This window comes from Aphis gossypii, chromosome 1 (genome assembly GCF_020184175.1).
Source record: "Aphis gossypii isolate Hap1 chromosome 1, ASM2018417v2, whole genome shotgun sequence".
In the NCBI taxonomy this organism is placed as follows: Eukaryota; Metazoa; Arthropoda; class Insecta; order Hemiptera; family Aphididae; genus Aphis; species Aphis gossypii.
In genome coordinates, this window is record NC_065530.1 from 62789238 (window position 1) to 62816081 (window position 26844).

Here is a 26844-nt window from a genome sequence, read left to right on the forward strand (position 1 = left end):
TTAATTGAGTGATTAGCCTTATCAGATGGTACTATGGAATAATCCAAAAACATCATTCGGTTAATCTATTATTTATCTATCTGGATTGTGTTTATTTTCAATAGTTGTAGTCCTTAACACGTTCAAAGAATATATTATCATTGAGGTACCTATCATTAAACTCGACGTAGGTATATATTTTATATTTATTGTGAATATAAAAACGAAGAATGTAATTAAATATTATTTTAGATCGCATCAAACGACTTAACTGTTTTACACCAGCTTTTTATAATATACCTAATGATTAATGAATTTCTATATTGAATCTAATTATTATTTGTATAACTGAATTTAATTTTAATCATATGTGTTGAACGTCCATTTACCAACATAATATTATTTTATTATTTACCTACTTGTATACTTATTTTACGAAAAAATTACTGCACAAGGTAAACATTATTGTTAATGAAATAGGTCAGAAGTTTTCGTATTTGTTAAATAAAAATAATTTTAAAGATAGTATTAGTAAATGAAACATGTCGGATAACAAACAAGCTAGTAATAAAGCACTAACTTATGGGATTTATTAAAATAAATTTATTCTCCTTTAATGATATTATTTATAGTAAATAAATAACTAAATAATTCAATTTATTTACTGTCAATATAATATGTATATCATTTTATTTTAAGTTAAATGATCTAATATAGTAATATTTACAATTATACGCATGTTAATAATAAAATAAATGATAATTATAATATAATATGAGTCCTACCTTATTTATTATAAGATACATTATTGTTTAATTAATTATTTTTAACGTTATGAAAATGAATCATATTTGATTGTCATTTAAAAACAAACAAATTTGTCAATGTTTTGTTTTATTTTTATTTTTTAAACTAATGTTTATCTTTAATAAGTAGGTATTTATCAATTTATTATATTACTGATCATATTATATAATCACGTATATCACCTATTATTTTTAACATATTATTTTTTATAGATATTTTATATTTTAAGTATTGAGTATATCATGATTTCATTTAATAATAGGTAAGTTAAATTAATTTTAATTATATCTGTTTAAATTTTTAAAATGACTGTTGTGAAATATTATTAATAGCAACAAAAACAATTTCATGTTAATAGTTTTTCCATTCGTAGCAATTAAAACTATGAAGCATTGTAGCTACACGGTAGAACCTACCTATTTCCTATACTGCAGTAAACAATATTTAAAACTCATAATATAAAAATTATAATATTCTTAAAAGGTTTTTTTTAAGAATAATTGATACGATACTACTTCAGTACCATCTACTGACAATTATCATTTAAAATATTTACGGTAATAATATTTAAATGTAGGAGAATTTTCAAAGTTACGAGTATTATAAAAGCTTATAAGCTTTCATCAACAACTTATTAATTTTTGATGTGAAGCATATTATAATGATTAATACTCATGCTCAATATATAATATAATATTATTCATTATTCAACAATAACATAAATTTACTATTTATTTCTAATAAATGTCAAGATTGATTTTTAAATTTTTAGCGGAGTGATGAATTTTTCAAAATATGTAGATTAACATTAAGTTATTACTTATTTATGCCATGAATTTATCTATACGGTTTAGTGGTAAGGTGGTATGAATATATTATAGTATTATAATAATTAAATAATAAAAACAAAATAATGCTTTTGAAAAAAAATTAAATCAACTTAACATAGTACTAATGGTAAAATAAATTACTTAATAAAAATTTCCAAAAAATAATAACATAAAATGTACTTATAGTGATGTAGGCTGACAGATCGTCTTCGCTGAGAATGGTTTTTCGGATACAATGATATATTATTGAATTCAAATTTATTACATCCATTACATCACCCACTCAAACCTATAGTGCAGGAGAATGGTATCCACATGTTTTTTAGATGTTTTATTGAAATGAGGATCACGTTGGTAAAATATACGTGCACTTATATACTTATCTTTTAGATAAGAAAAAACCTTAAAGAGTAGGGTTTTTCCCCATTTTGAATTTCTTAATACCAATTTTTTAAGAAATTTTCTATGTAATATTTTTGAGACCAATATGTTAATTTATTATTCATAGGTAAATAATCAACAAAGTAAAAACCCTGTTAAGAATTGCTTATTAGTTATTGGATAGAATAATTCATTATTGTCAAGAAATTTTAACAGCATTCGCTTCATTAATTATTACCAACCAACAAACAGAGATTTTCAATTATCGTTTTAATTAAATTCCATAATTTAATGTTTTCATTTTAACACATAATAATTACAAAGAGTCTTAAATTTATAAGGTTTTATTTTTAATTTAATTATATAATTAATAAAGTACCTACTATTAAATAACTATTTGTTAAAAATTACAATAAAATATACAATAAAATTATTCGTAATAACTGGGAATCGGATTTTAAAGCATATGCTTCTTTTTTATGTATGAGATAGAAATCTAATTTTTAGTCATGTTTTTTTTACTTTTTTAAAAATAAATATACTTCTTTTTTGCTTTTTAAAGCAAATGAGTGCTTTTTTAGTTGCTTATTATGCTTGAAAATCCGAGTCTTAGTAGTAAGTAATAACTATATTATAAAATAAGAGTACCAACGACTTCAGTATTTTATAACATTATATTTTAGTCAGATTATTGTGAATAAATTACATTATGTTATACATATTACATAGTATATGTTTCTTAAATATAAAATAAAAATACTATAAATAGATTATCATTCCAATGACGAATATTCCATTAGACGACCGTTTGTTCAGCCACAGGGAAGAAAATAAATACTTTCAGTTATCCTTGTTCAATTATAAATTGCGTATTTATTTTACATTGATCATTAGTGACTAACAGTTTAATGTATGAAAAAAAACATTATTGGTAGAAAATTAGAATATAAGGACGAGTAGAGCCAAATGAAAATTAGTTCACTTGTGTTGAGTTAACAGATAAGTTCTATACTATTTCTATTTCTTAACAAAAATCAAGAAAAATGGCTGCTAAATTCAGTATGGTAAGTTAAACTTTCTATTAAATATTCAATCTTATATTTTATTAATACATAAGGTCTATATGAATTGTGTTTTTTAAATTTTTAAATATCAAATAATTTAAAATATAATACATTTTACGTATTATGGTAGTAGTACCTAACAGTATAATAAATTTATATAAAACATTTCTTTTCAATAAATATTAAAAAAAGTATTTTATAAATAAAAATAAGTTAGTTGTAAAAATAGTTCAATAAGTATAATTTATATTATGATTAGTATAGTACGATATAAATTATACTTATCCCTAAATCATTATCAAAAATAGAACATAATAACCTAACTAACTGCAGTTAAAAATTTAGTAACTAGCGAGTAGCTTGATTTTTCTTTATTATGTTCATGATAATTAATATTTTGGGATTATACAGTAATAAATTGATCATTTTTAGTTTTTGTAGCATATATGATTATTCCAAAGGAACTTACAGTTTGTAAATGACGTACATTTTTAAAAAAAAATAATTTTTGATTAATAGTATAGGGCATAGGCCCTTAAACCATAAATATACAAGAACATATTTTGATTCTCAATTAATAAAATACATTTTACGTCGTACCGATTACAATGTGTTGTCTACGTCTTACTAAATCAGTAAATAGTCTTTACTATTTCACGTTGGTCGAATCCATTTCTCATCATACCCACTAATATAATTTTTACTATTATTATTTACAAATGTATCTACAATACTCTTGAAAATATTTTTAACTTTAAATGTCTAATATATCACTATATATTCACTCTATTAATAAAAATAACATATTAAAATGAATTCTTCTAAACGTAAAATTTTCTAAGTTATGCTTTTGTGTAAAAGATAGAGTCAATACTTGTTGGTGTGACGTTTTATTAAATGCTGATGATATTTTGTTCTTTAACTATGAAATTTTATAATTTAAATAATATATATTTAAAAAACAGTTATGATTTCTATAATATATTAATATTATTTAAATAAACAAATATTGGATTAAATTCAATTAATTCAATTCAATTGCAACATATTAGTAATTGTAAAAGTTAAAAAAATATTTTTGATAACGTACTGAACAATTTGTTGTCAGTTATAATAATTATAACAAGTAATTACTATTTTAATATTTTATAGTTCTCTCTATTTAAAGTTTTAAGAATCGATTTATTTAAATGAGTAGTAATCATTATAGAATCACAAACCGGGTACCTATATGGTGTTCATTCTATCTTCTAGATCATGATGTGCTTGGCAGTGTTAAATGTTGCATTGGCAATGCCCACCGCACAACCTGCTGGAGTGGAGTATGAAAATATGAAACCTGCAGAAACATCGCATGTCCACTTGCCATTTTCGTTTGGTTTTGGTGCATATCCTGCACGATACGCGCCATATGGATTCAGAAGTGGTTTAGGTATTAAGTTATTTCAAATAGTTACTACTTTTTTAAAAATTTAAGGAGAATGTATATAATAAATATGAATATTTTATTTTGTTTTTGATAATAATAGTACTATTTGATTTGCAGGTATTTCTGTTGGCTACCCCAGTGTCTACGCTCACGGATACGGTTATTCGTACGACTACCCCTACCTATTAAAATAGGTCAATTTTAAGATACAATGATCAAATTCTTATACAATATCAAAAAAAATTTAAAATTTAAACTTATTTTTTAGTTTCTCATTTTACGTAATGGCTAAAATAAATACAAAAAATATCAGGTTCAGATATAAATTCTTCTTTTTTTTTATCCTATGAGTTTGTTGAAAAAATACAAATATATATTTTAAGTTTGATAAGGATACAATTTAGTTTAATCACAGACTTAAAGGTTATGTCTATAAAATTACGAATCAATTGAATTTGAAATAATCATAATGTTTTATGATTATTGCTTAATTAATTTAAAAACATGTAGTTAATTATCGATTTACATTTATTTGCTGATTACAAATCACTAGCATAAGTCGTTAGAAAGTTGATCTTTAAAAGTTGAAATAGTTAAAACAAGAAAAAACAATTATATTTACTATTTAGTTTTAGTATGACATTTAAATAAATTTATCTTTGGTCTAGTCATAAGATAACAATGATGTTTTCATTGATTTTATATACAATTATTAAATTTTTAAGCGTATCATAGTGATCTGGTGCTTAATCTATATTAGGTATATTGATTTTTACAGTAATATCGTGGTAGAATCTAAAAATAAGCAATTTTTTGTTTTATCAAAAGACTACCCAACTTTATCTTATCGAAGCAAAACAACACAACAATTTATAAAAAATTATTAAAAAATTATATGAAGTGTTTCTCAAAAATAATAATTTAACGGAGGCCGATGCAACATAAATGTTTAATTAAAATTACCGTATATTATAAGGTGTATAATAGTCATTAAAGTATATTGGTTATTTATATTTAGAAGTTTTCGTGATTTCTTTCGGTTTTTTTTACTTAGTGTTGTCACAGTAAAACTGATAGAGATTAGAGATATATAGTCACTCACATTAACTATAAAGACACTTGAAAATACATAATATTATACATAATGTTTAATGGTGATGACTGATAAGTATATTTTTAAACAGTGTGTGGCTGACATATTTAAAAAAAATGTTAATATTGTTTTGTATTTTTGAGTATTTTATTTCATTTCATATAATTAATTACAGCAGTTGCTAAATGCGAATACAATATGAGTGCGCACAATTTAAACTAGAATGTACGTATCATATGTCTATGACATAACATTGCTGTAATAACAAAAGAGTTATTTTTGATCGTTTTATTTAATAACATAACAAATTTCAAAAATTTAATAATTGTAAATCTTATTACGCTAGTTTTTAAGGTTATCGTAATTCAGAGAATACTCGAAGGTTTAGATTTTAGATGAAGAATAATTATTTTGGTTGTCTAAACACGAGCGTAAATAAACAAAAAAGGTACTTACCATTTAAGAATAAACGATGTCCAATAAATTATTAATGCTATTAATATCAAATGCGATCATAACGTTTGTAATGTACTTTAATTATAGTGCGCAATTAGAGCTAATATATAGAAGGAGATAATTTATTTTATCACATAAATTTATTAAGTTTTCTTTTACTTTTTTTTTTCAAACAATTTAGTAAAACAGAAATTGGGATGCAAAATAAAGCCACACCTTATCTTTTTATGCAAAACTGTGCGCTTTATAAATTTATAATGTTTATTGGTTATTGTAAACTTGAATAAATATCACATTATTCTATCGAAGAACACACATTATTTAAAAATCTATAAACGTTTAAAAAAAATATATTTATATTTTTAAATAATTTTTAATACTTTTATCGTTGGATTTTTTTTAAGTTGTTACTCTTTTTTTAAATGACAATATATGTTTTTCTTTTTTTGAAGCAGAATATTTTTTGGAGTATTTTGGTGCATATGCATACAAATTGAAATTCAGATGAGTAGTCTATGAGTAATAAGTGTTTTTTTTTAAAAAAAAAAAAATGTTTTATTTCGACTGGAAATAATGTAAAAAAAAATATTGTAAAATTACTTTTATGGGTTCTGAAATAATTAGTGTTGTCCGATAAAATTCTTTCCCTGTATATGTACATAATATACACGCTGTAGAGATTACTAGCTGTTTCAGTGAATGGGTGAATTTTAATATCATAATATTATGTAAATTAGATTAAATAATTGGCTTAAATTTATTACGTTGTTGAAATTTAGGAGTTCTAGTTTCCATTTAAAAGGATGAGAATTATTGAACGAATAGAATTTTGGTTATCAATACACATTTTATATGCTTACAACTCACTACAACCACATAGGCATTATTAATAGTTTGTACTTTTTAGAATGTTTGTAAAATATTTTTTTTCTGTGGACATTACTAAATTTACTGTTTTTACAGGGATGAGGTATTTTATAAAACTTGTTTAATAATATTAATTTGGTTTGAATGAGTTGAGTCAAAGTTAGACCTTCGTCAAGTATATTGAACAATAGAAGGTGTTATGAAATACTGGTGGCCTAAGTTCTTACCATAATATAAAGAGTGAAAGTAAAATGTAATGGTTTTTCTTTAATAGTTAAGTTTAAATTAAATAATTATTAAATAAATAATATTTTATTTTTCATTTGGAAAACAATTGGTATGAAAATTCACAAATTCATCAAGTTAAAATTTATAATTTTTTGGATAAAATTGTCATTTACCAATTTATATGTATTTTTATTAATTTTTTTTTTTTAAGCAGAGATTGTTTTTTTCTTAAACGTTATAAAAATTGTATTTACATATTTTAGAAATTTATACAAGAATGTGGTTACAAGTTATGCATATTATTTTCTAACATTTATAGTGTTTCACGTTCGTAAAATTTAACTAAATTATGAAACAGGATAAGTTATAATTTATAAAATTATAACATTGTTAAATATTTATAGTGGTAATTAAGTTTTTATTTTTATGTTATATTCGTTGCAATCATATTTATAAATACATTACTATAGTTATTTTTGTATTATATTTAAGCCTGGTAGTACTATTTTAGCACATAATTAAACTTCTATATAATTAAAAAAAATATAACCAATCTTTACGTATTATAACATATTATCCATGTGTCATGTGTGTATTGAATACACAATATTATAGGTTATAGTACCATACATAACTATATGTATAACATATTACATGTGTCATGTAGCTATGTAGGTAGGTACTCAAAAACATTATAGAATTTTGTTAATAATGAATAGTTTCTTTCATTTTCATATATAATAAATAAGAATGTAGAAAAAACAAGGAAAGAAAACCTTAGACAATTAAGATATGACTTGTCTACGTCTTCCAAACTCATAGTATAGCAAATTGTATTTTTCCTCTGTTATTTTAATATTAGAGTGAATTCTCCAATTATACAATTTAAATGTAAAAATATTATTCAGGGGTAAATATTACCCTCATGTAAGGGTTTCAATTTTTTTAATTTACAAATGTGGAAATTTTAAAATACTAATTACTTCCTCCTAAATGAAGATACTTTTACAGTTTAATATAGACTATACCAGTGGTTCTCAATCTTTTTAGTACAACCATCCAAATTTCCCCCAAAAGTCTTTCGCGACCTACATTGTTTCACTTTTTAAAAAGTAGTAAAAAAAATAAATTGTATTATATAAATATCTGTACATTTTTATTAGGTATTTAGTATGAATTATTATTTATTACCTACGTAATTTTTGGTACTTAATTGCTATAATAATATAAGCATATTTAATATTAATTTAACATAAATTTCTTGGAATCTATATTATTCAAAACAATTTTCGTGACCCACACTTTGAGAAACGCTGAACTATATAGTAATGAAAATCGCATGTATCATGACATAGGTTAAAATTTAAACGTAAATTATATTTTGAATATTTGTCATTAGTAAACATAGGTTATAGGGTAGGTAGTAGTACATTTTAGTATTGAATATTTTATTTTAAATTGTTTGAGCACTGTACATATTTTTCATTGGATTATTCTTATTCAAAAAATGAAAAATTTAACTTAAAATGTAATAGATATTTTAAATATACATAATACGTTAGAAAAGATAGTAGGTAATGGTATAAATTATAATTCCTCCGGATCGATTTTTGTTGAAGCTAAATTTTAATTTTACAATGATTAATCGAGTGTAATTTTTAATTATAAATATAATTCATTACATTTTAACAGAATTAAATATTAATGTAAAATACAAATATACAACAAGTTTTATTCATATTTTAATTTTAAAGTTTTCATTTTGTCACAAACAATAATTATTATTATTCATGTATACAATAAACTATGTCGAATGTAGTTATAGAACATTTTTTATTGAGATTACGTATTTAAACACTTTTTTACCTTTAGTAGGTAGGTATATTTAAACATCCAAGTTATATATAAATTATTCTAGATTACAATGAAAGGATGATTTACACAAAATTCACTTGAATAAATTATAAAATAATAGAAAAATATTTTTTTAATCACTTATGCATAATTTATAAAAGTTATTAGCATTTTGGTTATTTTTCTCGAAATTAAAATAATAAAATGTATTAAAAATAATTTAAATAGATATCAAAGTAAAAAAGTTATCTATATAATATACCTACCTACCTATATTATAATGGTGATTTTGTTTATTTATTTATATTAGTAATAATACTTATTATTAATACTACTTGGTTAAATATTGTATGTTAAGTCCATATCAGATAGGTTTTACCTACAATTTATAGTATTTTAAAGTATTTAAATATTTTTACAGCTTTTAAGCATATCTTGTACTCTCCGTTAGGAGGTTGGATTAGTTATATTGGCTTCTAAAATAGAAAAGCTAGGAGTATTACAAAGGCCACTGAAACGATAGGTTATATTAACGTAACTTAACCGAAACGATATAACAAAATTAACGAATAGAACATTAATTTATTGTAAAGTTTATACAGTTAAATTATAAAATCAGTCATTTGAGTTTTAATTACATTATAGTATCTATAAAACACACGTGATTTGTAATATTTTTCTTTTATGTGATTTTTAGTAATACTCTATTTTACGCAAGATTGAACGATTTCAATGGTTTTTCGAATTTGTTGTCCCAAAAGTAAATCGGAAATCAATGTATACAATATAAGTATACTATAATATTTAGTAGTTTTATCTTATCAAAATATGTGTTTCCCAAACAATTTTGTATTCCCATAAAATAATGATTACTTAAAATAATTGAAATTGTTTTTAAACATTAAACATCTATTTTGGTTTATAAAAACTATATTCATAAACTTAATTTAGTTATAATTTTTATAAAGTATAATTAATATTTGTATTAATTAATTATAACTTAAATTTAATATGGTTCAAGTCTTGAGTAATTATTGTGTTTTTGATATACTTGCTATATTTTTTGATTCCGATGAATATTCATATTCAAATAGTTTTTCAGTTTTGTCATTTTCTTCTTTATCTAAATTAATGTTAAATATTTAGAGAAAAATTGTATTAGGTATTTCATAATACAATAAAAAATATAATTTAAAACATTGTACGATATTATTACCTTGTAATGGTTTATATGTTGTCAAATGAATAATTGGTTCATGATCATTTTGTTCTTCGTATTTCACATTTTTGGAACTAAATAGAAAATAATAGAATTAGAATTTAATTTTAGGTTTTTAAATCGAATAATATTATACTATAATAATCGTAATTATTTCTGTTAATAAACTAGGAAAAAAAGTGAAAACATTTTTAAAATTAGTTCAGAAGCATTCCTTTGATAAGTATTTTTAAATAATTTTTTTTATAAAAATCGCATAAAAAAATATGTTTTGGGGAGGATGTGCATCTTTTGCAAATTCCAATAGTAAAGAAAAATAATATAATAAATACTCAATGTCTTTACTACTAATTAAATTGAAGTATATAAGATACTTAAAATTATCATTTATTCATAACTAACAGCTTTTGAACTTTTTTTTTACAATTGGTATTATTATTATTTGTATATTGTAATACTTACATTCTACGGCCACCTTCGCTGAATTTTGGAAATAGATTCAAATGAAACAATAATTTATCTGCATCTGAGTGCTGAAGATTGTTTTTTAACGAAGTAATTATCTCGGAACTATGTTCTTCTTCATCTTCTTCAGCTAAATAAATTTAATATAATATATTATTGTACTTAAAATCATTATCAATAAATGTTTTAAGGATATTTTAGTATTAAAACAATACAAGTAACTTTTTTTTCATCAATTTTAAAATTATTAATTTATCACAATTAAAACATTATACACCTATTATATATTATACATTTAATGACATCTACATTCGAGACAAAATGGTTGAAAGTAGAGTGTTTTAGAAGCTATAAGATTTATGTTTAATGTAAATGTTTTAGAATATCTTATAAGAATGTATAGTGAAATCTATGACTATTGAATTGTAATTATTATTATTTAAAAAGTATTATTATTTTTCATAGTTGTAATTCAACTAATTTATTATAGAAACATAATAAATTTAAAGTTGTAAAGTTTTACTCAACTATATTTTAAATTATGTTATCATTAATACTAAAAAAAAAAAAAAAAATTAGCAAATCAATAGTAATAAAGATTTTTTAATCAGGTTCTCATTAAAGAAATGCTTTGAATTTAGTTATTTTATTAATTGTTTGAAATTTATCAATATTTATATAATATATGATCATTAAGAATTTAAGTAAAAGTTATATATATGTAACCTAACCTATTCATACCAAAAGGATATACAATTAATATATTATTGATTGATATTTCTGATTGACATTATAGCAAGTGTTTACGATAACAATTTTGAATATTTTAATAAGTATTTGCTCACCATAATGTTATACTTATTTTGTATTATTATATAATACTAACAAATAATATTATAATTTTTATTATTTTGTTTTGTATAATAAATTACCAACCTTGTACATTTTCGTGTTCGCTGTCCGATAATGGATAAATGTCTAACATTACACTTATTGGTTTTTTGTTTCTTTTATTTTTAACTTTTTTTGGTTTTGGTGTATCTGGTACAGGATAACCATTATTAAAAGACGGTGGACGGAATATTACATCAGTATGTGATGGTATACTTGCTGAACCTTCTTGTAGCGTAAGGTCTAAAGGAACGCTATTCTCAAAGTCCATCGAATAACCGGCATTGGGGTTAGGTGGCTTCATAAAGTCATCCGGTAATGAACTAATAGGTGGTGTCAAGTATACCGGTGGACCAAATTTGTTTCGGAATCTCCTCGAATTGGTACTTGGCATATTTACATCCGGGAGAAATCTGTTGACTTCTTCTACCGGTCTGATAGGATAGTACTGAGGGCTAGATTCTTGTGCTATCATGTACTCCGGAACATTTGCCTTAAGAGGGGGTCCGGTCACGTACTTCATCACGTCCAAGATGCTCTTTGGCGGGAATGGCGCTCGATAGGCTGCCAATTGTGGAAAGTCCGATCTCCGATTGAACCCGTATATACCTTCGGCATATTCGAGCTTATTGTTTTTATTTGAATTAGTTCTCCAATAATTTGAGTCGTATGATAAATACGTCGGCCGTTTCGGTGTCAGCTGTGGATAAAATCGCATTTGCCTACCGGTCTCTAATTTACCATCATCGATTCTCTTGGCAATAACTACATCGTCCGCCGGAGCATGTGTTGTATAGTTCTCGGCATTTTGTATACCCAGAACTGCAGCCAGAAGCCCGTCTGTTGAACGGTTAGCTGTTTGTGTAGTCATCGTATTTTTTTCTTTTACATATTTTGCGTAACTCACTATTGGTCCAGTAGATGCACTTTGAGTTGTGTGAATTGTATAATCATAGAACGAGAAGTACAGCTAAAAGAAACATTTATCATGTAAATTAATATATTTAATTAATTTAAAAATGAAATAGTGCAATTACATTAAAATTCAATTATAATTCAATAAAATATTATTTATAAAACTTAATATTTAGTTATTTGTTTTCTTATAAGCATTGATCATAAATGGAATATATGTTTGAGTATCTAACATCTATATTTGATATATATATTACATCCATTATATCGCCCTTTCAAATCTACAGAGCAGGAGAATGATATCCACATTTTTTTTTAGATTTTACATTGAAATGAGGATCACATTGGTAAAATATATGTGTACTTATATACTTATCTTTTAGAAAAGAAAAAATCCAAAAGAATAGGGTTTTTTCTCATTTTTAATTTCTTAATACCAATTTTTTAAGAAATTTTCAATATAATATTTTTGAGACAAATATTAATTATTCATAGATAAACAATCAACAAAATAAAAATCCTGTTAAGAACTGTTTATTATAGTTATTCTATAGAATAATTCATTATTGTCATTAAATTTAACAGTACTCGTTTCATTAATCATTGCCAACCAACAAACAGAGATTTATTAATTATCATTTTAATTAAATTGCATAATTTAATCTTTTCATTTTAACACATAATAATTACAATAAGTCTTAAATTTATGTTTTTTTTTTTTATTTAATTATATAATTAACGGAGTACCTACTATTTCACTACTTAAATTTAAAATTTAGTATTGTAATTTTAAATCTCTTGTATGAACTATGCACCGTTTAATTCAGTGGACATAGAGAGTCATTTTTTATGTATAAAAATATTTCGCAGGACAGTATAGTCAGTTTCATTAGGTTCTGCGAATCTAAAGAAATTCAATATGGTAATTAATTCTTTTTTAAATTGAATTAATTTTTCAATTTTTTTTATTCATTTTTATAACCAGTTCGTGTTAATTTTTAGTCATTTTTTTTACTTTTTTAAAATATAAACATACTTATTTTTGCTTTAAAATCCGAGCCTTAGTAGTTAGTAATAATTATATTTTAAAATAAAAGTATCCACAATAGATTTCAGTATTTTATAACATTATATTTTTAATCAGATTATTTTGAATAAATAACATTGTGTTATATATATTACATAATATATGTTTCTTAAATATAAAATAAAAATACTATAAATAGATTATCATTCTAATGACGAATATTCCATTAGACGACCGTTTGTTCAGCCACAGGGAAGAAAATAAACACTTTCAGTTATCCTTGTTCAAGTATCAATTGCGTTTATTTTACATTGATCATTAGTGACTAACAGTCTAATGACTAATGTATGGAAAAACCATTATTGGTAGAAAATTAGAATATAAGGATTAGTAGAGCCAAATGAAAATTAGTTCACTTGTGTTGAGTTAATAGATAAGTTCTATAATATTTCTATTTCTTAACAATAATCAAGAAAAATGGCTGCTAAATTCAGTATGGTAAGTTAAATTTTCTTGTAAATATTCAATCTTTTATTTTATTTTTTCAATCGTATTTTATATTATACATAAGATCTATATGAATTGTGTTTCTTAAATTTTTAAATATCAAATAATTTAAAATATAATACATTTTACATATTATGGTAGTAGTAACTAACAGTATAATAAATTTATATAAAACCTTTCTTTTCAATAAATATTAAAAACAGTATTTCATAACCAAAAATAAGTTATTTGTAAAATACATTATACGTCGTACCGATCACAATGTATTGTCTCCGTCTTACTAAATCAGTAAATAGTCTTAACTATTTTATATTAGACGAATCCATTTTTTCATCATCCTAATATAATTTGTATTATTGTTATTTAAAAATTTATCAACAATACTCTTGATAATATTTTTAACATTAAATGTCTAATATATCACTATATATTCACTCTATTAATAAAAATAACATAGTAAATTGGATTCTTCTAAACGTAAAATTCTCTTAGTTTATATTTTTGATAACGTACTGAACAATTTATGATCAGTCATAATAATTATAATAAGTAATTACTATTTTAATATTTTATAGTTCTCTCTATTTAAAGTTTTAATAATCGATTTATTCAAATGAGTAGTAATCATTATAGATTCACAAAACCGGGTACCTATATGGTTTTCATTCTATCTTTTAGATCATGATGTGCTTGGCAGTGTTGAATGCTGCATTGGCAATGCCAGCCGCACAACCAGCTGGAGTGGAGAATGAAAATATGAAACCTGCAGAAACATCGCATGTCCACTTGCCATTTTCGTTTGGTTTTGGTGCATATCCTGCACAATACGCGCCATACGGATTCAGAAGTGGTTTAGGTATTAAATTATTTCAAATAGTTTCTACTTTTTTAAAAAATTTAAGGAGAATGTACATAATAAATATGAATATTTTATTTTGTTTTTGATGATAATAGTACTATTTCATTTGCAGGTATTTCTGTTGGCTACCCCAATGTCTACACTCACGGATACGGTTATTCGGACGACTACCCCTTTCTATTAAAATAGGTTAATTTTAAGATACAACGATCACATTCTTATACAATATCAAAAAAAAATTTAAAATTCAAACTTATTTTTTAAATTCTCATTTTATGTAATGGCTTAAAATAAATACAAAAAATATCAGGTTCAGATTTAATTTTTTTTTTGTCCTATGAGTTTGTTGTTGAAAAAATACAAATATATATTTTAAGTTTGATAAAAACAATTTAGTTTAATCACAGACTCAAAGGTTATGTCTATAAAATGTTGTATTAATTGAATTTGAAATTATTATGTTTTTATTATTGCTTAATTCATTTAAAAACATATCGTTAATATTACCGCTTTACATTTAATATCTCATTATAAATCACTAGCATAAGTCGTTAGAAAGTTCATCTTTGAAAGTTTAAATAGTTTATACAATAAATAATAATTATTTTTACTATTTAGTATGACATAAATTGATCTTTGGTCTATTATAAACATAATAATATTAGTGTTATGGTATAATACTATTATTGTATATTAGGATTATAATTAGTATTATAGTCTTATAAACATAGATCATAAATGGAATATATGTGTGGGTATCTCATACAAATTTGATATCGGGTTCAATTAGTAGAGTTATGGAATTATCGTATTTTTGAAGAAGATATTTTCAGAACGTATTTACTCTGAACAAGTTAGTATTACAAGAGGAGTAAGATGATGCAGTAGCTTTAAAATAAAAATAAAAAGTCTATTATTTTCCGATTTTATTATAAATAGGATAACCAATAAATTAGCAAATAAATTAGCACCTTTTGTTTTTAGAAAATTATTATTCGTCATAATTTATTATTATTACAAATACTATTTTTAAAAAGTTCTTGGAATAGTCATATTTTTAAAATCAATATATTATTTAGAAGTGATGTTGATGAGATTTATTATTTTTAGTTACAGTTATTTTGTCAATCTTTGACCATCCAAATGTTTTAAAAAACTACAATAACTACCACAAAAATGAAATGGAATATAAATTTGAAACTGTATATTTCAATACTATTCACTTAGTCTTAAATAAATTTGTTAATATTTGATAATATTCCTGAAAAAAAAAACCGGTCAATTACTAGTACTAATAATTTTAAACAATTTAATTCGTATAATATTGCAATTATATTATGTTATACACATTTAAAAATTAATCCCGGCTTTTGAAATGTATTCCTTGATTCTATGTCCAGATAAAATGTCTTCTCATTTTTCATATTATAGCAAGTATATAACTTAGTAATATGTACAGAAATTTACTTTCGTTTTCGCTAAATTATGTATTTTACCTTATGCGATACAATAACTCGTTGATTTGTGGTGTAATTAACACGATAACATCCAAATTAATATAATATTATGGTTCCCGTCTACAAAGCGGAAAATAAATTCGGTGTTGCGTACACTAATGTATATTGATGTATATATTAGAGATAACGAACTAGTAATTATTATATTCTTAAATTAAAGTTTTGATTTCGGTTTTCTAAAATTGATGAAAATAAACCATACGCTTTCGCGGTGAAAACGAGAGTGCGTGTCCGACAAACTACTCAGACAAACTGCAAAAACTAAAAATGTTATGAACTCTAAACGTGGTTTGACATAATTACCACCGAAAGTATACCTATCTGATTATAATTATCATAACCACGCGGTTTCGGTGACCATAATGTTCACGGCTCGATTAGTACGCATTATTCGTGTAATTATTTGTAAACGTATCAAAAACATAATGTAAAATTATAACTGTTTATTGATGAACAAGGCATATAGCCATACAGGCACGGATCTGAGGGGGGGACTAAGGGGCTTTAGCCCCCCCCCCCTCGGCCGTATTTTAAGTTATATAAAATGAAATAACTTTAAAACATTTTTATAACAAATTCTTTATTTATCATTTTTTGATAATATAAGCCCCCCCATTTGTGATTTCTAGATCCGCGACTGAAGGCATAAGACATACAAAAAGGATCCATATGTTTTTCGAAACTATCATCATATTGGAGGAGCTTTTTTTAAATGTTTTTAATTTAAAATCATTCTTACTTCTTGATAACATTAGTGATGTAAAATGTCGTTGTACGTAATAACTGTACAACGACATTTTTCAATACAATTAATCTAAAGAAAAAAATGTTCTAAAATTTATTGTATTCTATTTTTTTAGTTGAAATGGATAGAAAAATAAAATGAAATAGTATGCTTATTGCTAAGTTTATATAAAGTTTTGAGTTTTTAAACATATTATTCTTATAAAAGTATAAAACTGTAAAATGATAAAATGTGTTGTTGGTATTTTTAATTCGAGATTTACTGTAATGCCTTAACTAATGTAAATTTGTGATGTATAATCTATTTAATCAAGATGATGGTATTCAATACTCATATACAAAGAGACATAATTAATTACCTTACTTATATTATAGTGTAGGTATAATATAAGGAACACGGTTTTAGTATATTTAATTGCACACTTTGTATGAGTTTAATTACATTAGACCAATAATCAATAGATGAGTGCTTTGGATGTTGGTTAATGTAACTCGCACTTGGTATTTAAGTATTTATCATCTGAAGATTCATATTCTTAAGCGTAAAATATATTATTGATGGTGTGTTTGTATTTGAAAAAGACACGTATAATTCTGTAAAACGGTAGCGGATACAACCGAAATTCTCTAAAACCCCACAACAGAATACGAACGAGAAACTATGAATACATAATGCAGTTTCAAACGGTCGTCGATCACGCGTGTGATGCGTACGTGATTCAAAATGATGGCTAAAATCGAAAGGGCGAAGAGAAATCGCTGCCGGGATGATAACTAAACCGAAATCACCAAAAGTTTCGAAACAATCGTTATGCACTTAAGACGTCAGGTAAGAAGGGATCCCACTCGTGGTGAAAAGGGTTTGAATCCACGAGAAGTATGGTTAATCGGGTAAACTTTCGTAAAATGTAATAAATCGTGTATTGTCTGTCTGCAGTTAAGGATACGGTATGGTGTGAGAAAATGCATATCATATTGTGCCCATTGTGCTGACACAATAACTAAGCGGTGTTCTCGTATTGTATATTGTTCAGTACGTTCTCATATCATAGGATTTTTAAAACCTAAAATTTAAAAACTACTAACATTTACTTGTTTGTTCGTTTACAACAGGTATACCTTTCCCATAAATCTGTTTCATTGGTTTAGTTTCGAAAAGAAAGATTACACAAACTTCTTGAATTTATCAACGAAAACTAACAGTACTTATTACATACGTACCTGTATACATATTATTGTGTATTATATTTCGTGTTAAAGCTTAGTGGTAGGCATAATAGTTTAAAGTTTTAAACCGCGACTCAGGTGTGCTTAATATTATCATATCGTTGTGTCCCGTGCGTCTTATATCATACTTATATTATTTATACTATGTAATAATTATATGTACAGGATTTTATAGTAATAATTATTGCTTACCACTACCGCGGCAGCGGCGATCAGGGATAGTACCAGGAGACATCCGGTGGCCCTGTCAGTGCCGCGCAGACGTTTCCCGTCGGACTGCTCCTTGTAGATACCAAACTCGGACGCTTCGATCGTAGTTCTCCTGTCGGGTGGCCATTTGGCCTCCAGTTTGGCTGCGTCCATCCGATCAAAAGGGCCCGTGTACACGGTGCAGATTACGGTGTTGTCGCAACGACATGTGCACTCCGTACAGCCCACGCCGATGGATTGCGGCGACGGGAAAATCGCTTCTTATCCGACGAAATTCACTGAGTAACACGAGCACATAGCCCGAGCCGCTCTGTTAATTTTCCCCTCCGCACTGCAGAGATCACCTGCATACACATACACTTGCCTAGTGTACCACGTCGTCTTCGTTTTACCGCTCCCTTTCACCTCCCACCACTGCACCGTGACGTTATAATGTGATACTTAAAGTAACGACCTCGTCGTCACATCGGTAAGTATGTGGGTATACAGTGCCCCGGTGGAGTGTTTAAATACTTGGGGTAAAAGATTTCTAGAAATTATCTGCAGCGGCTGTCAATCCCTTATACAGATATTTTAAATCCGTCATTCATAAATCACTATCGTACTTATTGCATTTTATAACCATATACTTTTTAAAAATTGTTTACCCACTCATGCTTTAAATTTATGATTGTTTCACCTCATTTTATGAGGTCCTTATGTAATTATAGAAATAATTATATAGAAGTAATTACTCGGACGCTAACCACAGTACTATTTATACATTTAATACTACGCTATAACGTTCTATGGCTTCACACAGTCGGGTGGGCTGATACTCACCTGATAAAAAATCTGGTTGACGTTACCAAACACGTGGTACGCTACATACGTAGTTGGTGGCAGGTCATATAACATAACTGAGAGATAAGTCAGAGATAAGAGTACTTGCACGTTAGGTACCGAAAAACCTCTGCCATACCAAACCGGACTTGGGTCATAGGATCGTGATGTAAAAAGCGATTTGTTTGGTGAAAATGGTATAAATTTGTTTGATTTTATATTTGAAAAAAAATTCTAAACACTTGGCTTTATATTTGGTTCTTATCGCTTTGTTTTCAAATTAGTTATGAGTTTATTCGATATTATAATATTGCGCCAGTTAGGTTGGGATACAATAACAGTCTTAGCGCAGTCTCATACTCTCATATAGTGAATAATTACTACATAAATTACGACTTACAGCTGGTAAATCTATGTTAACATGTTATGATGGATGATACACAAGTAATTTGTGTCAAAAAATTATTCAACTCGAAATTACTATAGAGTATATAGACTAATTACTTGGAAATGACAATCATACCAGAACTCACCGATGTCATAGAATATAATATGTAGGTGCGCCACGACCGTAACGAGCTAGATGTCAGTTGATATGATACATAGAATCATAAACCTATACCTATACAATGATAGTTTTTAATATACTTAATATTCGAAATTAGGTTGACTCTTATAATATAATAAGTGTCCAAAAATCGTTTCAATTTTTTTTCTAAGATTTTATGAATTACAGAATACAAATTTTTATATGTTAAGACTGTTATCTATTTAACAAAGATAAAATATTATACAGTCAATATATGTAATCTTGTCGTCGTCGTCTGGAACTTTTGAGTAAGTCATTACTCGTAAATCATTAGTGTGAGATAGGTTATACTTGAGTTGTGAGTAAAGGTGTGAACATGACAATGGCACCAAAAAAAAAAGAAAAACGAAACGTATTCAAATAAGCTTTACAGAAAAATCTCTCAAAACTAGAAGAATGATCTGATTACAACTTTTTTTTTGTCGGAATGAGCTAGGAAGAATTTATAAAGAGCTCATTGAACTTTAATTTTTGATTAAGTCTTTTTTGAAGATACCTATAATAATAAAAAACACATTTTTTTTTGAAAATTAAACACATTCAAAGTTTTATAAGTGAATCAAAGACATAGAATTTTTTTATTAAAATTCAATGTTAGAATTTTTCTTCTTAAAAAAAAAAAAAAATCGAAATTAGATCGTTTTACGAAATCTGAGTTTTTTTTACTAATTTTTAGATTATTAAAAAGCAAATGAAAACTAAAAACTGTATTAGATTATTGAAAAATTGAAAAATATTTGTATGTGAATATTTTGATTATTTTTAAATACTTTTACACTATTATGTGGTTTATTATATTTTAGTATTGATGAAAAATAATTTATAAATTCAAATATAAAACATACACTTTTAGTTTTTTTTTTGTTGTAGATTAATTAAGTAGATAAGGTAAATTTTTAGATTGAATTATGTAACTACGAAAAATTAATCAATTATTAATTTAAAGTATAAAGTGTAAATTATTTTTCAAAATTACATTTTACATACACATTTAAAAACAATCTTATCATAAATTTTGTTTATTATGTGTACCTATCATTGGCTAATGTATAATGGAAATCAAGTATTAAACATGTTCGTAAATGATAGTGTTACAAATTTTATTATATTGTAAATATAATGCTCGAGTCATTGTATATATATATATTATAGAATGTGTTAAGTATTCACTCAGAAGGTTAATGGAATTTAAATAACATCAATCGTTTAAAAAAAATTGTTAAAAGCAATTACAGGCTAGGTTAGCTAGAACTGTATGGACGTATCGTTTCTCCGTCAGAAGAGGTGTACCAATGGGTTTGTCAGTATAGGTATTAGGTAGGTAATGTTAAAATTAATTTGTTTGATGGCTCCAATAATATAATATAAAATATCATACACCAAAGGAATTTCACTTGCAGTAGTTACGAGCAAAATTATCAGCGTTGCGTAACTAATAGAGGTAAATAGATAGGAACATATTTTGTTCAATCAAACACTCCTTAATTATTCGCAAATACAAATAATAATAACCAGTAATGTAGTGATTGCATTTCATACATCTAGGTATGTATTTATTATTACTCGTTACATTAATTAGTTTCAACCCCTTAATATGTGTATGTTGTTATATAACAAAATGTATCAATGCGAAGGTTAGAAAAAAAGTATAATATATTATGATCATAATATAATATTATAAATTATAATACACACACACATACACACACATATATATATGTGAATTCAGCATTTTATTTTTTTTCGTTTAAGTAAGTACATTTACGAATTTAAACGATAATATGATTTACGCTATAATAATAAATATATATCTATACCTATTACGGTTATACGGTATCCTATGTATTATCGTTACGTCTTGAGTAATGACATTTGAACGTCTCTATTATATCTATACGTGCTTACCTATTTCTTTTACTTACATTTTTTGTACCAAAATTATATGTCTACAAAATAAATTAAAATAATGTCCATTTTACAAGCGGAGAAAAACTTTTTAATTATTATTTGCATTTAAAACGAAAAATATAAATAGAATATTATTTAAATTATATGCCCTTTGGTCTTGTTTTGATTAGTTTAACATTTTAATTAATGAAGAGTAAAATCGAAATTATTTTACTTAATGAGTACACTGGCTGTAGAGCGCACGACTTTTCAAAACAAGATCGTATAATTGTATGTTTGAAAAAATTAATTATATAAAAATAAATAAACTTATCATTTATCATAACCACATCCTTAGCATTACCAAAAAATGAATAATAAAACACAGTTAGTATTATGTTTTTACGTATAAAATTTGATACATAGTATACTACCGTGAAAACTTACTAACAATAATTATACATTTTAGAAGAAATAGGTTACGAATAGTTACGATAAGTTATATTGCAGTTGTGGTTTGTTGTTTTGGAATTTGAACGTTAAAATGTTAATTTAATAACAATAATAACATAAGTAAACTAAAATTACACTCGAAAATGAATAATCATTTGTACTTACCTAGTTATTTTATATCATGTTCATAACTTAATATAAGAACATACAAATAAATGGTGAATTCATTAAATAAATTGTATAACTTTTTATTTTTACTTGATAAATACATTTTGTCATATCAAGTCTTAACCGCCTTATCTACCACGGTTAAAATATTATATTACATTTTTAATGCCATCTTAGCATTATATTTTGGTTAATGTAGGTGGAATTAAAATAATATTTATTGTATTAATATTTTATAGTTTTGTATAAAATGTAGGTAGATATTATATGAAAATATAAGTATTTGAATGTTATACAACATAATAAATTATATCAGGCGTTGAATAAGAATATGAGTTAGGTACATCTAGAGAAACCTGAATATATATGTAATTATATTAGGTAAACTCCGTGTTACGATGTTTCTATTATTTTTATTATTCCTTCAAACATTCGTTTTCAACACGATTCGAGTGAAAAGTTTAAGTTAAAACAGATGTATTTTTATATATCTTATATTGTAAAAGACATTCAATTTTGTATATACGACATTTTGTCATCGCTAAACTTTTAATTAAATATTAAAATTCGTATCGGGTACTGTAAGTCGTAACTTAATCAATTTATCGATATTTTTAAATGTATGGTTCGTAACTTTCAATCTTTGATTACTAACCAAGCAATTATTAGTATAAATGATTTGGAATTACATTTGTAAATAAATCGTTACATAGAATTTTATTTTATATTTTTGTATTATATATGTTATTTTCTTAGTACTATGTAAGTTATTACGTATTTACGTTATTTTAGGCTATAATATTTTTCAACAATTTTACAGGCAACAGCTGTTGTACTGTGCAATATATCGAAGCAATAACACATATCTATCATTCATTGTTTCACATACATCATAGGTTACTATATATATATATACTATTCGCAAAATTACCTTCTTCTCTTATAGTATAAAATCTGATTATTAAATTCTGATCATAAATTTTTTCTCTTGAATAATGCTTCAGAGAAAATTAGGTGCATACCACAATGAAAATAATTATAATATTATAGTACGCAAATGTTACTATTCATATTTCATAATACATAAACCGGCTGTGTGCACTCATCTCGTAGAGTATGAAATATAGTGATAATAATAAAATAAAAGTTATGTCCAAACATTAAAATAATACTTGGTAGCGATACATTATAATATAATATAAAAGGAGTTTTGTATAGGCAATTTTTATTTTAATTAGATAACCATATTATAATTTTATTAAAGTACTGTGTTCACGATTTCTTTAATTTTTTTCTTATATTTTAAATTTCTTAGCTAATTTAACACTACCAGATTTAACTATTATTATTTAGGTTAATATTTTTGACTATAAATCATTAATGTGTAATTATTTATTAGTATATAAACCATATGATAGAATTATTTGAAAAATACAATTTTTTTGTAAAATAAATGCTTAACTTAACTTTATTTTTACTCGTTTTTATCTATCTTAATTATACTTATAGTTGTATTTACATACCACTTTAAAACTATAAACGTATCTTAATTATTGTTAGTTATTTTTATTTCATCATACGTTTCTTGTTTTAATACCTATAAGTATATTATAGCATTTTAATGTAATGATTACTGACTACTGACAAATTTTACTATTGAAAAGTAAATAGTTGTATAATATTTTACTCGATTTTCACAATAAATTCAAACAAGTTTCTTTTATGATGTATTTTACATAACGTTATAATATTTTACTTGTCTTCTTTTAAGATTACAGCTTATAAGTGGTTTTCACATGTCCTCGTCTCTTTTCATCGTGTTGTGTACGATATATTTAGAAATAGACAAAGTTACAAATACTAAATTTGATGAAATAATTTTATTTATTGTGTAAAAGATTGAATTTTTGTTACTCTACGAACATTTAAATCTATTTCAAACATTGTTTATTAAATAAATATACAATTTATCTTCGTATTGTAAAAAATGTCTAAAATATTATATACGCGCTTTTGTATTTTAGTTTTATGTTAAAAATGTTGAGTTTGTTAAATTGTTAAGAAAAATATTATATCGAAAATATAAATATATTTCTAAGTTTTAGTTAATAATAGCTTCAACGCATTTAAAAATTATTAGATTTCTTGATTTAACTCAACTGTTGTAATCCTTTTTATGTTTGTAAAAGTTATGTTTTTAAAAATATTTATTATATTTTAATTAGTGAATGAGTGTTTATTTTTTTAAATTATGTGTACTGTTTTATTTCACTTTTAGAAGTTGAATAGACAAATGATTATATTTTTAATATTTTAGAAGCTTTCGGAGAAAATTTCAAAGCAAACTATAAAACACATGAAAATATCTAAGTAACCTATTTTTTTCAATAAAATCTTGATAGGTTTAGATAAATCTAGTTCCATGTATTATCGATTTTTGTGCGTGATGATTTTACATTGCTTTCCAACATAAACATATACGGTCTAAACTATACTCATACGGTCATATACTTGTATACGATATCTTTTCCTTTTTTTAACAACGTCAATTACTTCAAAATTTTTAAAACATATAGTATTATATTTAAGGTATATGATATATCATTAGTCATAATTGTCAAAAATACTAAGGAATGCAGATGCATACTTATAGGTATAAGCTCTTAGTTTTTGTGTAAGATCAAACTGTTTCGTACTAAATATTGAATAGAAAGGTAATATAATTATATTAGAATTATGACATTGTAGATACAAGTTATATTTTATAATTGTAAATATTAATTGTAATTTTTTAGATTAATAGGGTAAACGAATTTAGAAATAGTTAATTATGTATTTGCAGAATACTTTTCTGTTAATTTATTTTTAAATAGAGTTATACTATTGTGTAAACTATGATTAAGATAGTTGTATTTTAGTTAGACAAGTATTATTATTAAGTTGATTCTTTGAACAGAAATATTTATTATTTAAATTTATTTCTGAATAATAAGAGAATAGTATTATAATATTATTATTTTTTTTATCCATTTTGCACGCTATAAGCTTTACATATTTTCTTTTTTATAATATAAATGGATGTATTCATTGAACAAAATATTCATAATAAATTAACAGTCTCGACGGGCCTTGGAATATCCTAAAAGGACCTTATGTGTTTTGGTCAGAGGGAACCGTAAATATCAATAATGCATTTATGTTACCACTCACTAGTTGGAAAATTACATCACACATAGTTGACAATATATCGCATCGAAGAAAAATAACAATTAAAGTATGAATATGTCACAAACAATTTATTTATCGTTTGAAAAATATAATAGCATTCACCATTTGGTACGTCGTTGTAATATTTTAGACAATAATATGTCCTCACCCATCTATACGTAGGTGTATTAATAACATAAATGAGGACACATATTTATTTTAAAATAGTTTATTTTAAGTTTTGATATACGTAAAATGTAAATAGGTAACGTTGAATATTTGAGCGCCATATTAAATTATATAATAGGTATATATTATTTACGTATAATATTACTTATTAGTTGACCCATATTTTTTTAATATAATTGATCAATAAGTCTACAATGCTAAATGTTTAAGTAAGACGTAGGTAAGTATATTATATTATTTAAGTTAGAATTTAATTGGCTCAATATTTTTAATAGGTACAATAATTAAATTGTATATTATTATAATATTTAAAAGCTGTTTTCGTTTTACAATAATGTTTTATATTTTTATTTGGAAACACTTTTGTTTAAACTAATACAATAAATAAACATATTGAACAATTATTATGATCGTTATAGATTACATAGAATATTACATCATTAATATTTAATACCTGCATACTGTACTGTTTCGTGAATTTATTTTTACCGTTTGGCGCTATTATTTATTTGCAACCGAAAAAACTAACAAATCTCAAATTAATGAAACTGTTGTAATTATATTATAATTATTTAAAAAAAGTAGTAATAAAAAATTGAACTGTTATACAGCTCGCACAGTATACACTTAATGGATACTTCTGGTGTTGAGTTCTTGACATCAAATAATTAATAGCTCCGACTATATGTCTATAAAAACTATAAGATTGTCATCGGACCGGATTATCGTGTAGAACGGTGACATTTCGAACGAAAGTTTATTGCCGTGTGGTAATAAAACGGTGCTTCTGCTTACAAATCCACGTTTTTACTGTGTTTTATTAAATGTGTATAGTATAAATTTATTTAGTAAACTCTGAAAAAAATAAAAAATAGAAGAAGAAAAACTTCTGATTCACGTGCGTTTAAAAGAAGAAATTTGATAATATGATCGTTTTACGATATTGATTTACGTAAATAT

At 24.7% G+C, this 26844-nt stretch overlaps 1 protein-coding gene across 1 annotated transcript; it reads right to left on the bottom strand.

Annotated features, from left to right (window-relative positions):
• Nucleotides 1-9096: 9096 nt before the first annotated feature.
• LOC114130155 (uncharacterized) lies at nt 9097-19019 on the bottom strand. Its single transcript, XM_027995062.2, has 5 exons — nt 18552-19019; nt 11609-12533; nt 10670-10802; nt 10205-10281; nt 9097-10111 (listed from the first exon to the last, which is right to left on the bottom strand). Exons 1-5 carry the CDS (start codon nt 18720-18722, stop codon nt 10020-10022), a joined length of 1398 nt encoding a protein of 465 aa, XP_027850863.1. The 5' UTR covers nt 18723-19019; the 3' UTR covers nt 9097-10019.
• Between the last annotated feature and the right edge of the window lie 7825 nt (nt 19020-26844).

Excerpts from the sequence above, each read along its gene's own strand:
- LOC114130155 (XM_027995062.2), bottom strand. The coding sequence starts at position 18,722 with ATGGACGCAGCCAAACTGGAGGCCAAATGGCCACCCGACAGGAGAACT. Across the intron at positions 10,803-11,608 it reads CGAACACGAAAATGTACAAG|CTGAAGAAGATGAAGAAGAA; the intron begins GTTGGTAATTTA and ends AAATTTATTTAG. Across the intron at positions 10,112-10,204 it reads AACATATAAACCATTACAAG|ATAAAGAAGAAAATGACAAA; the intron begins GTAATAATATCG and ends ACATTAATTTAG.